The sequence below is a fragment of the Podarcis vaucheri genome (genome assembly GCF_965113315.1).
Source record: "Podarcis vaucheri genome assembly, chromosome: 4".
Lineage (NCBI taxonomy): Eukaryota > Metazoa > Chordata > Lepidosauria > Squamata > Lacertidae > Podarcis > Podarcis vaucheri.
Window position 1 is genome coordinate 68,555,021 of NC_138762.1, and position 14,368 is coordinate 68,569,388.

The window sequence follows — 14,368 nt, forward strand, 5'->3', positions numbered from 1 at the left end:
TTATTTTTAACATAAAACTATCCTATTAGTTTTGAACCAAAGGAAGAGTCCCTCTTACTCATGAGCTTTAAATTGTGCTAACATGCAGTTGCATTTTCTTAAGCCATATTTGGCATTGAACAACTGTCATATATAGTATTGCAGCCTATCAATTATCTGATAAATATATGCAAAAACCTGGGGTGTATCAAACACCAGTCAGGCCATAATATTTGGCTAGCATGCTGCATATAATCCAGGAGGAGGAAATTTGACAAACTTCTGTTTACTAGAAGTTCTCTGGAAGCACTGGACATTTCAGAGCAAGGTTATATAAAGGAATGCACTGTTCAACCAGTATACATGAAGGGCTAAGGACTGGTTCACCAATGCAAGACATGGCTTCATTTCCCATTTTTTGTAAACTGCTTTGAGGGTTTTTACAATCAAGCAGTTTATAACTTTTATAAACTTTTATACATCTATCCCCAACAGATGACTCCTCACCTGAGAAGAATCTGTCTTAGGGTGATTTAAAGCCCACAGAAGCTCAGGAATGGCTCACAACAACAGTCAAGGAAGAACCAGGAGGGCCTTTGCGTGAGACTGGCAGGCAACCCCCCCCCCCCCAGAAAGGAAGCTCAGCTTCTGAAGCAGAGGCAGAACCACCCCTGAAATCCTGGGAATGAGGGCGCCTCAAGAGGCAGACCAAGACCCGCACAGTCAAGTAGAATGCTTGAGTGCAGAAGAAGACTCCTCGTAAGCTGTGACTTAGGACTCTTCCTTATGAGAAGGATTCTCTGTAGAAATTTCTAGGGGGCTGCAGATCTGCTGCTGGAACAACATCTTGCTACTAGCCCTGGGTCTTGTATCTGATCTTGGCCTTGGCTTACCTGCACCTTGGAATGCCCCTTGACTTGCCTCTTGCCTGAGCCCTTGTTGGAACCTCTGATTGCCTGGAATTGGACTTTGGGCTGCCTGTTGCTGCTGTCTATGCCCACAACAGCCTTGGTTGTTTGGAGGATCCCCTGGGACACGACTGGGCAGGACACATTTCCTCATGACTCCCGGAAGAAGAGTAAGTCCAGCAACTCAACTGAGTGGCACTTTCAACTCGCACTGACAGTGAGTGAAAAGGAAGTTCTATATGTGCCGACCCATTGAATATTCAAATTGTCATCTGATGTTGCAACATCAAGAAATGAAGATGCATATGTGAAGCAGCTGTAAGTGCCTGTGCAAATAACTGGGAAATTGTTTGGCATGTAACTACTACAGTTGCCTTTAAAGCCTATTACAGTATTAAGAACCATTAATCAGCAGAGGCCATATATAAAGGGTTGCGAAACTTTACCTTGTGTGTTTTGCTGGAACATCCTATTGAGATCTAAGGAGGATGCTCTGGAATGTGATTTCTGTGGCCTTGGTGGAGGAGTTGGTGGTTCTCCCCCCTTTTTCATCGCATCTTCTATAGATGTGCTTGAATAAGATCTTGGGTAAAAAAGACAAAATTAAAAGGGGAAAGCTACCGGGGTTTTTATGCCTACTGCAAAGGTTGTAAAAAGCAAACACTGGAAGAATGTATTCATTAAATATGACATACCCCCTGACTTTATGTTTAGAGACGGTGCTTTACAGCCACATGGTAGAGCCAGCTTGAGTCCACTCCACAATAATATTTAATGTGAACTGTGTGTGTCATACAGACAGAATTCTGATTCGTATTAAGCATTATTGTGGTGTTAGTGGAAAGGATGTAATTACCTACCATGCGAAACTTCTCTACCATATGAGGATTGTAACACCTCCTTCAAACACACATAAGTCATAGTACTGTGCCAGGATGTTCTTTGGGTAGAACTAGGATAAGCACCTCATAGTTATTTGGTGACTTGGCTCCTCGCCTTTAGCTATCATCAGCAGAAATCACACTTAAATGCACTTTATTTAAGGATAATATACGGTAAACCTATATATGGATGGAAATGTGTACATAAAACATCGGAAACAGGTCATTCCAGGGATTACATACTGAAGGCTTTTGAATATGGTACAGGCAGGTGTACACAACACATATAGTGTGTGCAAGTCTTTATAGTAGGGAGTCTTATGTATAACTGACATTCTAAAAACTGTGGCTTTTAGAGATGGGTAGTTTTTTAAAACTCCTTAGTTGTATATATTGCATTGCGAGACCATGGCATGGAATGCTGCAGAGCTAGACTTTTTTGTTTTTAACCTAAGGGCCACATTCCCTCATGAACAAACTTCTGGGGCCTTAATCCCAGGCTGGGCCAGAAACAAAAAGTGAGGAGCAACTGTTGTGACTCTTACCTTTGTACAACAGGCCCATGCAAGGGAGTGGGGGAGCAGCTAGGTTCCCTTGCCCTGGGCCTCGGAAGCCGAAGCAAAAAAATTAGGGACAGGCTGGGGGTTTTGTTTGAGTTTATTATTTATTAAATTTGTATACCACCCTACACACAGGTCTCAGGGCAGTTCACTAGATAAAATCACAAAATATAAACACAAAATACATAATCAAAATAACAACAAAAACAATCCAATAACCCCCCCAAGACACATTTTAAAAGGGCAATAAAATTATAACGTTATTCCAACAAGACTCTTGTCCCAGGCCTCTGATAAGCTCTGCACAAGCCTGATAGGCTACACTGAAGCTCTTCAAGTATCAAAGGTTTCTACACTACCTCTACCCACACACAAGTATCCTCCATTCGGGCAAATAACAGGAATCATCACAGTTAAGAACGTAACAGCCTGTTGGATTAGGCCAAAGTTCTATCTACTCCAGCAAAAGGTCCTCACAGTGGTCAACCACTGCAAGCAGAACCTGAGCACAACAACGATCTCTTATCCACATGCACCTTGGGCAACTTTCCTAGCAACTGAGTGGTTGCAAATGAGGCACAGGGAAGCCTTGGGGATGTGCAGTACTCTACACATAGGTCTTTGGATCTAAGCCAATAACTGTTTTCAGTGCTGACTAGAAAATAGTTGATGTTTGTTACCGTTTCATTAAAAATGGAAACAAAACACTAAGATCATTATGAATTTTCATGAGGGTTCTTAAACAGTGCAGAGTTACACATGCTTAAACTTCTGCTTTAGGCATGCCTAAATCTGAGTTAGATTTAGGCATCATTGTGAGCCTTTACCCAACCAATTATATTTACATCTACTTTGCTCAATTCAAACCATTTCACTTCATCTAGATAAATCCCCCTACCTGCAGCTGTCTTTTTCACTGCCAAGGGATTCAGATGGATTTCCTGAACGTTTTCTAACAGGGATTTCAATTCTTTTGCTCTGCACGATTAAAAAAATCCATCTCTTGAATTTTAGTTCACTCCCCCATCATATGCGAATAGTTTATATATATTATGCGATTAAGCATACAAATGCACTAGCTATCACTTGTAGTTCTTACTTTTACCCTGCCCAGAATTGCTAACTGGTTAATGATTCATAGCAAGCAAGCCTCCATTTTTTATATAATGATGGGGTTTTTTTTGCTTTGCAAGGGGGGGAGGGGAAATCATCAAGTTATTTTCGCACCATAGACTGCAAACATGTAGAAGGTAGCAGGCAAGAATAGGTGCACACAGAAAGAAATGAATTATTCTTTGTTCTTCCCTTTGCTTACCTGGATCTTGGTCTTGCTTTAAGTGTGTTAGATTCCTGAGCAACTGTAACAAAGGATCACTTGTTAGGAATATTTTCAGGAAGTCAGATCCCCTATGTCAGGGTTACTTCCAGATCCTAGCTCACAGAGGATCACGCTAGCCAGCGATCGTTAAATAAAGTCTTTATTGAGTTACAGTCTCCATTCTCGAGCTGCTGCGTGCAACCCTACGTCTTATGCTTAGATCGGCGAAGCTCCGTCTGAGTCTCCGCCCCTTGCGCACCAACTTAATATCCTAGCCCTGCTCCACCTTTTCCGCCTGACAGTTCTCCTCTGGGTCCCTCTGCCCCCCTGGGTCTCTTCCTTCCGGGATTCTTCTGACGCTGACCCCCCTGACTCTCCTGTCTCCTTGCGCCGGGCTTTAGGACCTGGCTCCCTTTCCGGGCTGCCTACTGCGCCACCTTCCTGTGCATTTGAACTTGGCGCGCGCGCCCAACCTTCCACTTTCCGTCTAACCGTCACTTCGCTCCCCGATGAAGGTGTGGCCACTCCTGACTCGTGCCCTCCCTCCTGTTGCGAGCTGCCAGCGCTTGCTCCCTGGCGCTCTTCCTCTTTCCTACTCTCTGGCGGTGACGTTGGTCCCGATCTCCAACTGCTCCCCTCTGAGTCCCCTCTGGCTCTTTCTTCCTGGGGTGTCCCCCTAGTCTCCCCCCTTGCCCTGGCCACTGGTGCTCCTTTTTGTGAATCTTCTGATTCACTGGAAAGACTCGGAGATCTCGGGTCGTCGTCATCACTCATCCTTTCTTCTGCCTCCTCCCCTCGCTCTCTGTTTCCTCCCTTGCCCTCGCCTCTGCTCCTGAACCCCTGACATCCATCCCCCCCTCGAAGCCCCCTCTTCCCCCCTCCCCTCCTTCCGGTGCGGGAACTGGGTGCTGCAGTGTCAAGGGGACGAATGTCGGGTACAGTTCGCTTCCCGTGGCGGGCCTCCATCCGAAGTCTTCCGGTTCTTCCTCCCTGCTCTCGTCGACGACGGTCACCTCTGCTTCCATCTCTGTGCCGCCGTGCTCGAGACCCTGGTCGTCCCCGAAAACGTCCATGTCCGTCTCTCCCTCGCTTCCTCCTGGAGGCGTTGCTCGTCCTGGACCCTCCAGCCACTTCCTGCGCCACTGCTCCTCTGGTCGATCATCCCACCAATACGAGGGTTCTGAAGCAGATCCCGAGGGCGACCCCTCCGGGGAACGGGCGTCTCGTGTCGGTTCCTCATCCGAGTCGAACCCCCGGAACGTGCTGGCTGAAAGCGTGGGCGTGAAAAGCCAGTCGTCGAAAAAGTCCGCTGGCATTGGCCTATGGGGGAAGAGGGCATGAAACTCTTCCTTGAGCAGAGGTTCATCTAAAGCGTAGCCCGGCACCCAGCTGTTGGCACTGGCCGGGGTGCCCTCCTTAGCAAGAAGGTATTCTACCCCCTCTTCCCCCCATCTGGAGTCCAAAATCTCCGTGACTTCGTTGAGGCGCACCTCCTGTGCCACTCCCCGTTGCCTGGTTCCCTCTCGGAGCGGACTCGGCGCCGTTCCGGGTTCCTGAAACCTGTGCGGTGCCTTGTAGGGAGTGAGCACCGATCTGTGGAACACCGGATGCATTCTGGAACCCTCCGGAAGCGCCAGCCTGAAGGCCACCGGGTTGACCTGCTCTTCGACTTGGTAGGGCCCCAGTTGCTTATGCCCTAGTTTCTTCTTGGCCAACGACCTGGCCGGCACTGCGTGGGCTGCTAACCAGACCCAGTCTCCCACATGGATCTCTTCGCCAACCCTTCTGTTTGTCTGCCTGCACCTTGTATGCGTGTTTGGCCAGCTCCAGGTGCCGCCGCAGCTGATCGTGGACCTCCTGCAACTCCGACGCGAACGCATCTGCTGTCTGCGGCTCCCCCTCCACCAGTCTTTCCAGTCCCGGGAAGGTTCTGGGGTGCCTCCCGTTGTTGGCGAAGAACGGCGTGACCCCCGTGGACACGTGCTTCGTGTTGTTGTAGGCGAACTCGGCGAGCGGCAGGTAATCCACCCACGTCGCAGGCTGTTGATTCGCATAGCATCTCAGGTACTGCTGCATGATGGCATTGACCCGCTCCGCTTGCCCGTTGGTCTGCGGGTGTCTCGCCGACGCCAGGTTGATCTTGACGTTTAGGAAGCCCATCAGCTTCTGCCAGAAATTCGAGATGAACTGCCGCCCTCGGTCGGACAGAATAGACCGTGGCAGACCGTGAACCTTGAACACGTCGTCTATGAACAGTTTGGCGGTTTGTTCCGCCGTGGCCACCTTCGCACACGGGATGAAATGTGCCATCTTGGAGAACAAGTCCACCACCACCAGCACGGCCGTCTTGCCCCTCGAGCTGGGCAGATCCGTGACGAAGTCCAGGGCGACTCTCTCCCATGGCTCGACCGGAGTTTGCAGCGGTTCCAACAGTCCGGCCGGCGGTCTGTGCACTGGTTTGGCCCTCTGGCAGGTGTCGCACCTCGCCACGTAGTCCGCGACCTCCCCTCTCATTCCGGGCCACCAGAAATCCCTGGCGACTAATTCCACCGTCTTCTCCTTGCCAAAGTGCCCGGCAGTGGGCGCGTCGTGCAGCTGATGCAGTACCTTGGCGCGAAGTTCGTCTCCCGGCACGTAGATGGCCCCTTTGCGGATGAGCAATCCATCTCTCAGCTGGAACCCGTCGGTCGCTGCCGTGCCCCTTTGCATCTCTGCCATCTTTGCTTGCGCGAAGGAGTCATTCTGCAACGCTCGTCGCACCGCCTCCAGGTCCACTGTCGCCGCAGCGCACGCCCACACTGTTGGCGCGAAGATGTGCATGGCGGCCGCTGGCGTGGCGTCCTCCAGATACTGTGGCTTACGGGAGAGCGCGTGCGCCATGATGTTGGTGTCCCCCGGGACATACTCTATTCGGAAGTCGAAGTTCGCAAAGAACTCAGCCCAACGTATCTGCCTCTGGTTCAGGAACTGTGCCGTGCGCCAGTGCTCCAGATTCTTGTGGTCCGTGCAGACCTGCACCGTGTGCTTGGCTCCAATCAGGAAGTGCCTCCATGCTTTGAACGCTGCATGAATAGCCAGCAACTCCCTGTCCCAGATGGTGTAGTTCTGTTCGGACTTGCTGAGCTTCCTGGAGTAAAACGCTCCGGGCCTCCAAACCCCCTGCGGGTCCTTCTGCAGCAGGACTGCTCCGACGGCCCTGTCCGAGGCGTCTGTTTCAACTCTCATCGGCCTGCTGGGGTCGACATGAAGCAGCTGTTCCTCCGACGCGAAAAGACGCTTGAGTGCCTGAAAGGACTGCTCCGCCTGCGCTGTCCAGATGAACTTCTTTTTCTTGGAACTGAGCGTGTCCGTGATGGCCGCTGTCTGCATAGCGAAGCCTTTGATGAACTTGCGATAGAAGTTCGCGAAGCCGACAAACCTTTGGACCTCCTTCCGGTTGCGTGGGCTTTTCCAATCCAACACCGCTCGAACCTTGGCGCTGTCCATGGCGAGCCCCTTGTCAGACAACTTGTAGCCCAGGAAATCCACCTCCGTCACGTCGAATTGGCACTTCTCCAGCTTGGCGTAAAGCCTATGTTGCTGGAGCCTGCTCAGCACTTCCCTGACGTGTCTGTCATGCTCCTGCTGCGATTCCGAAAAGATCAGGATGTCATCCAAGAAACAGACGCACGTCTTGTAGAGGAGCCCCGCCAACACGTGATGCATGAAAGCTTGAAAAACGTGGGAGCCATTTTGCAATCCAAAAGGCATAACTCTATATTCGTAGGTGCCCAGGGGCGTGAACATGGCTGTCTTCCACTCATCTCCTTCCCGCATGCGAATGAGGTTGTACGCCCCTCGCAGGTCCAACTTGGTGAACACGCTGCCCTTGCGTACTTTTGCGAGGAGGTCGTCGATTCGGGGCATGGGGAAGTCCGATGGCTTGGTGACACTGTTCAAAATGCGGTAGTCCACTACGAGTCTTTTTTGGGGCGTGTCTCGCTTCTTCACAAAGAATACAGGACTGCCCCCCGCTGCCTGGGACTCTCGGATGAAACCGCGCTTCAAATTATGATCTATGAACTCTTTAAGTTCCTGCAGTTCGTCTTCAGACATGGAATACAGCTTCCCTTTGGGCAGCGCCGCCCCCGGCAGCAGGTCAATTTTGCAGTCATATGGTCTGTGGGGGGGTAGCTTGTCTGCCTCCTTCTCGCAGAAAACCTCCAAAAATTCTGCGTACTTGTGGGGAATCGCTTGCAGCGTGCCTAGCAGCAGCTGTGACTCCTCTTGCTCCCCTTCCTGCTGGGGCATGATGCAGTGTTCAGCACAAAAGGAAGAGCCGAAGGTCAGCTGCCTCTGGTACCAAGCCAGCGTCGGGCTGTGCTTGTCCAGCCAACTCATGCCCAATACAATAGGCATGTCCGAGAGTTGAGTGACGTTGAAGCTGATGATTTCCCTGTGATTTCCAAGCCGCAGCACCATAGGTGGCGTCTGCTTCACCACTTGCCCCCCTAACAGCTCCCTGCCATCCACCGTGACAACCTGCAGGGGCAGCGTGGCAGGCAGCAACTGTATAGCGTGCCGGTCGACAAAGTCCTGCCCTATGAAGTCTGCATTGCTTCCCGAGTCGACGGTGATTGGCACGTCCATGGTGATTCCATTGGGTAGCTGGAGCAATGCGGTGAGCCTCACTACTGGCTTGGGCGGGAGGGGGTCCATGGGCGGTAAAATCTCTGGGGACTGCTTCACTGACACGTCTGGCTGGGCCCCAGTGCCTCTTCCTCCAGCCAGACATCGTCGTTTCCCTGCTGTGGTTCTCCGTGCTGCGTTGCTGCAGTCACCATTGCTGAGGCTGCAGTGTGCTTGTGGAACCTCCGGGGACACTCTTTCGCCTTATGCCCTGGATCCTCGCAGATATAACACTTCCTGTTCCCTCTAGGAGGCTTCGCTTTCACTGCTGCCGGTGCTAGGGCTCTGGCTGCTGACTGAGCCCTTGCACTCCCAACCTCCATCGGTTCCACCCCTCCCCCTGTTGGAGGCGTGGATTGCGCACGCGCTGCTTCTCTGGGAAGGAAGGAGGAGCCCCTGGCTGGTTCGCGCCCGCTGCGCCCTTCGTCCCTGCTCCACGGACGTTCTTCCAGCCGCACCCCCACCGCCAGCGCCCTCTGAACGATCTCCTGCGTGGTCCGGGGTCTCTCCCCCCTCGCAATCTCATCTTTAACCGAGTTGTGCAAGCCCTCCCAAAAAAGGTCTCTGACAGGAGCCGAATCTCTGTCCCATTCCAGGGCACTGACCAAGGCGAAAAAGCGGGCATGATACTGCCTTACGCTGGCCCTCCCTTGCCTTAGTCCATGCACCTCCTTTCGGGCAAGATCCACGTCAATGCTTGATAAAAAACAGCCATCCATCGCTTTAATAAAGGCGTCCGCATTTTGGAGCGCAGGATCCTTATCTCTCCACAAATTGCGCAGCCATGCTTTTGCGTCTCCATGCAAATGGGACATGATGAACCCCACTTTCTCTTGTTCATCTCTAAAGTCTTTGTGCAGTAATTGCAGTGCACACATTACGTCTGCTCTAAAGTTGGGGTACTGTTGCAAATTCCCATCGAAGTGCGAGACCAGACCGCCTGTGCGTCTCCCCAACCCAATCCCCTCTGATTTGGGTGTCTGTTGCCCTTGCTTCGTAAGCACGTCCAACCTGACCTGGAGATCCCTGTAGGCGGCAGCTGCTTCCTCCTCTCTCTTCCTGGACGCCAGCGCCTCGGCATTCAGTCGTGAAACTGCTTCTCTGAGTTCCGTTATTTGCTGTTCGGCCGTCATATTGTCTGCCGTTCGTGAGCTCTCTTGTAGGCACCCACTTTCCCTCCTCTCCGCGAGGCCGTGGATGCCCACAATTTGGTGAGACGGAGCTTACTGTCAGGGTTACTTCCAGATCCTAGCTCACAGAGGATCACGCTAGCCAGCGATCGTTAAATAAAGTCTTTATTGAGTTACAGTCTCCATTCTCGAGCTGCTGCGTGCAACCCTACGTCTTATGCTTAGATCGGCGAAGCTCCGTCTGAGTCTCCGCCCCTTGCGCACCAACTTAATATCCTAGCCCTGCTCCACCTTTTCCGCCTGACAGTTCTCCTCTGGGTCCCTCTGCCCCCCGGGGTCTCTTCCTTCCGGGATTCTTCTGACGCTGACCCCCCTGACTCTCCTGTCTCCTTGCGCCGGGCTTTAGGACCTGGCTCCCTTTCCGGGCTGCCTACTGCGCCACCTTCCTGTGCATTTGAACTTGGCGCGCGCGCCCAACCTTCCACTTTCCGTCTAACCGTCACTTCGCTCCCCGATGAAGGTGTGGCCACTCCTGACTCGTGCCCTCCCTCCTGTTGCGAGCTGCCAGCGCTTGCTCCCTGGCGCTCTTCCTCTTTCCTACTCTCTGGCGGTGACGTTGGTCCCGATCTCCAACTGCTCCCCTCTGAGTCCCCTCTGGCTCTTTCTTCCTGGGGTGTCCCCCTAGTCTCCCCCCTTGCCCTGGCCACTGGTGCTCCTTTTTGTGAATCTTCTGATTCACTGGAAAGACTCGGAGATCTCGGGTCGTGGTCATCACTCATCCTTTCTTCTGCCTCCTCCCCCTCGCTCTCTGTTTCCTCCCTTGCCCTCGCCTCTGCTCCTGAACCCCTGACACCCTAATTATCAGTGATGCTTCAAGATGAACCACTGTAAACATGTGCTGCCTATGAACAGCACTACTGAGCACTTGAATATAAGGCATTTCACACTTAAAAAAAAATCCTTGACTGTATTCTGAGGTCTGAACAAACAGACTGCATTTGAACAATCATCTCTCAGTGTATTAAGATGAGATATGAGCAAGCTTTGTGCTCCCACATGTGAGCTAAGAAACAAGCAGGGGAGTTTTTGGTTAATCCAAACTGGAAACCTCTGGTTACTGACTTCCAAACAAGCCAAGTTACTAAGCCATGGTAAAAAGTTGGCTTGCTAACCTGACTTGTTTGGAAGTCAGTAACCTTAGGTTCCCTGGTTCAGACATAATGAGAAACTACACTCTATTTATTTAGCAAAATGTATATACCACTTACTGGACAGAAAACCTGTTTGTTTGTTTGTTTGTTTGTTTGTTTGTTTGCCACCCATCTGACTGGGTTTTCCCAGCCACTCTGAATGGACAGTTTGTTTCTGGCCCAATAAAACCATCATTTATTGAACTAAGATTTTTATGTCTGCACTGGGCCATGACAGTATGCAGTATGACACATGAACCTCTCATGTTACAGCAGTATGACACATGAACCTCTCATGTTACAGCAATAAAATACAAATTGGCCTGTGCAGCTACATTCTATACATTATTACACTGCTGCACCTGTTACAAGTTTTCATTGTATAACCACATAAAATTGCAGCCATGGGAGGAGAACTCGAAGATGGTTCGATTGGCCATGACAAGCAATGATCTATTGATTGTTCGAAAAACAAAGAACATAGAAAACTTACAGAACAGGAAGATACCTAAGATATACTATTTCTTCCTGAGATACTAACTTTTTATATATAGAGTGGTTTGGTTTTAACATGCAGGACCATTCAGACATATACATCTGCTTTCAAGTGGTACATTTTTCTGTATGTTTATATGAACTATAAGAAGGCAGTATTATACTAAACGAAAGTGACAGTCAATAAAGTTCAGGAAGAAAAGTAGATTTTACTAAGTGGCTCTTCACTTTAGATCATGTGTAAGTTCAGGACTTTTTGCATAAGGAAGACAGAATAGTTATTAATTCATTAATGACAATCCTCTTATGTAGGAGACAGAACTTCAGCAGCAGGTGCTCAGCGACCCAATTTTGCTAGGTGCGTTTTGGATTATTTCTTTTTTGAAACAGTTTTAAAAATGTAATAAGATAGCTTTTACAGAGAGATCAAAATAAAGTATATCTTTTTCTAACAATGTGGGGAAAAACAAGTGCTATTAAATTCTAATGATTATGCATAAGATTGAAGTTTAAATGTAACAAGGAATAAGCTTCTTTTCATTTTTCTTCATTCACTAGACCAACAAATACACAAGTCTTACAAAAGCTTCTCTAATACTTCACACAGTGAAGAGGAAAAATATTCCAAGGTAGAGCCAATTAGTTATAATAGGCAGACAGCTATGTATGCACAAGATTCTGGTCAATACTTTATATATACTGGAAACCCTTGAAGCCGTTTTCTTTATACTGCTGATAGCTAATAACCCAATAATAAATATATTTTATGCTGAAGCAAGCACCAATGTAAGTAAACTTAGAGATTCCACATTAAAACAAACCTGCTTCTGTGTTATATAGGAATTTTTCCATACCTGTTTTGACAGCCAAGTGCTGAGATGCTTTGACTTCCTTCTGTATTGTCTGGGAAGAAGCACTAACTTTCAGACCTTAGTAAAAACAAAAACCGGAATGTTACTTGTTATTAATTGTTCCATATAGGAAAAAAAGGTTATCCCAGTTACCACTTCTAACTCTTATTTGTCTCTATAAATGTCCTTGTCACATGCTAAGAAGAATTCAGCTCACACAGAGAGTTATCAGGGCTAAGACCAACGTTGAAGTTACATAATATGGATAAGCTTTAAGATACATTTAACTTCAATAATGTTTGTTGTTTCCTGCATAGACTTCCCAACAGTAAACTACTCTTATGAGTTTTTAGTTGAGATGTAAACCTTTGGAAGCCCAGGATAAAGTATGCAGAAGTTTAGGAAAAACATTTAGTAGCTAAACGGATAAGAATAGTGCATATATCATGCATAACTTTACCAGAGCTTAGCCTTAGTTCTTATAACATTACTATAATGTTGTTCCACAGATGGTTGTGTGAGAAATCAATACTGTCTGAGGCAGTTATGCAGAAGCATCAATCTTTATTACGAAATACAAGCACTGAGCTTTTTCAGTAGGTAAGAGGACGGGCCGGGGGGGGGGGAGCTCATTGACAGGAGCCACATGCCTTGCCAGAGATGCCCAGTTTCATTTCATTTTCTTAACCAAGAGGAGCTGTATAAATTATCCATTTCCAGCTGAAACCTAATTAATTAAAAGACAGCAGTTTGCTATTGTACCTTGTTTGTCATCATTAACTGTGTCCTGTGTCAGGGCAACTTTATCAGACATCTCTTCAAGTGAAGTCTCCTTATAAAAGAGAGGAAAAGTAAGCTTGTAATTTTAAAAAAGAAAAAGAAATAGAGAGGGGCAACCTGCAAATCATTTTAGAGGTTACAGGCTGACAGAAACCTGTAGGTCTGGAGAGACCTCAGGAGAAGACCTTAGAAGAAGAGTACAATCAGGACAAATTTAATTTCCTATATTATATAATCTAGTTTTGAAGCTAAACTATGTGTCACAAAGCAAGCTGGTGGGTTGAATTTGAAAGGAAGTGAAACAGCAAAGGAATTGCTTCACAAATGTGATATAAACTGCAATTCTACATACAGTTATTCAGTAGTAAGCTCCATTGTGTTCAGTGACTTATTTACAAGAAACTGTGTTCCATATTGCAGCCAAAGTCTTGTTTTCTTCTTTTACTACATCTAACACAGTACATTGCAGCAAGAGTTCTGTCCACAGTGAAAACCTGAAACTTATGCTTATAACCCAACAATCACATGATGACTGCCTTGTAATCACAATCAGCCTGTTGGTTCATCTCATATTTCAATCATTTTTCAGGGTCATGTGAACAGGTCCTATTGTATGAGAATTGTCCAAATGCAATTTGTTAACAGGTTATAGTTCCAGCATTGTATTTGCCAGGAAATTATTTAATGAAGTAAGCTCTCTTTCACCTACTATTCCACAGCCATCTTTTTAAAATGCACATGCAGTAATACTTTTCCAGGAAGGATACAAAAGGGTATATAAGTAAAATCAAAACTGAGGGAGGTTACTGTTTTTTTGTTTGTTTTTTTGTTTTTGGTGTGCTATATCTTTTGTGTTTTCATTTTGTACTTTTATGCTGTAAATTACCCAGTGGATCTTTAGATGAAGGGCTGTTTATAAATTTTATTAATAAATAAATGCAATTCTACACAGCGACTACTGCAATAAATATAAAGAAATGGTCACCAACTGGGTCAGTGGAAGTTGCCTCAAAGAGAATCAATGGTTCCGAGTTGCTTGGATCTTCGCGAACAGTTTCAAGCTGGTTATTTTTAAAATTGAGGGATAAAATAAATGAGAGAGAGAAGCATAGATCATCCTCTGTAGTGTGGAAAAGCACATCAGTATAAATTCTAAGACTAGAAGCTTTCCCAAACAGTTATATAGCAGTGACAAATGAATAATTCTTGTTCAGTTTTAAAAGAAACTTTTAACAACAAATCTATTGCTGAAGTAAGGCAACAAAAGTTTCCCATTCTCATATTTATTGTAGCTTATAGTGAGAAATTGTTTCTAGAGTAAGAACAAATTTATGTATGGGCAGGCCATATATAGGTGGTCTAAAGAATTGAAACATGGCCTCATACTAGAATTGAAGCTCCACCCTCATACTGAAGCTCAACCAGGTTGGGTTCGCACATTGCCTGTGCGAATATTGGGGGCTCACTGGCAGCTCTATACTACTGACTGTCCAAAGTCTGGCACTGACCTCATCTTTCTGGATTTCTCCTTGTTATCTGTACTATCACTCAACCCATTCTACAGCCGATCCCAGATGTGGGGAACCTTTGGCCCTCATCTCTGGTCAT

The 14,368-nt window shown here is 47.6% G+C and overlaps 1 protein-coding gene across 2 annotated transcripts in view; it reads right to left on the minus strand.

Annotated features, from left to right (window-relative positions):
• The window catches only part of REPS2 (RALBP1 associated Eps domain containing 2), an 83,361-nt gene that overhangs the window by 33,244 nt on the left and 35,749 nt on the right, over positions 1-14,368 (minus strand). For both annotated transcript variants that reach the window (XM_082220872.1, XM_082220871.1), the window contains exons 10-14: positions 13,750-13,821; positions 12,743-12,812; positions 11,984-12,058; positions 3,644-3,686; positions 1,334-1,470 (exon numbers count right to left, since the gene is read on the minus strand). In XM_082220872.1, the coding sequence (XP_082076998.1) occupies positions 1,334-1,470; positions 3,644-3,686; positions 11,984-12,058; positions 12,743-12,812; positions 13,750-13,821 (397 nt within the window). The remainder of the gene's footprint in view (positions 1-1,333; positions 1,471-3,643; positions 3,687-11,983; positions 12,059-12,742; positions 12,813-13,749; positions 13,822-14,368) is intronic.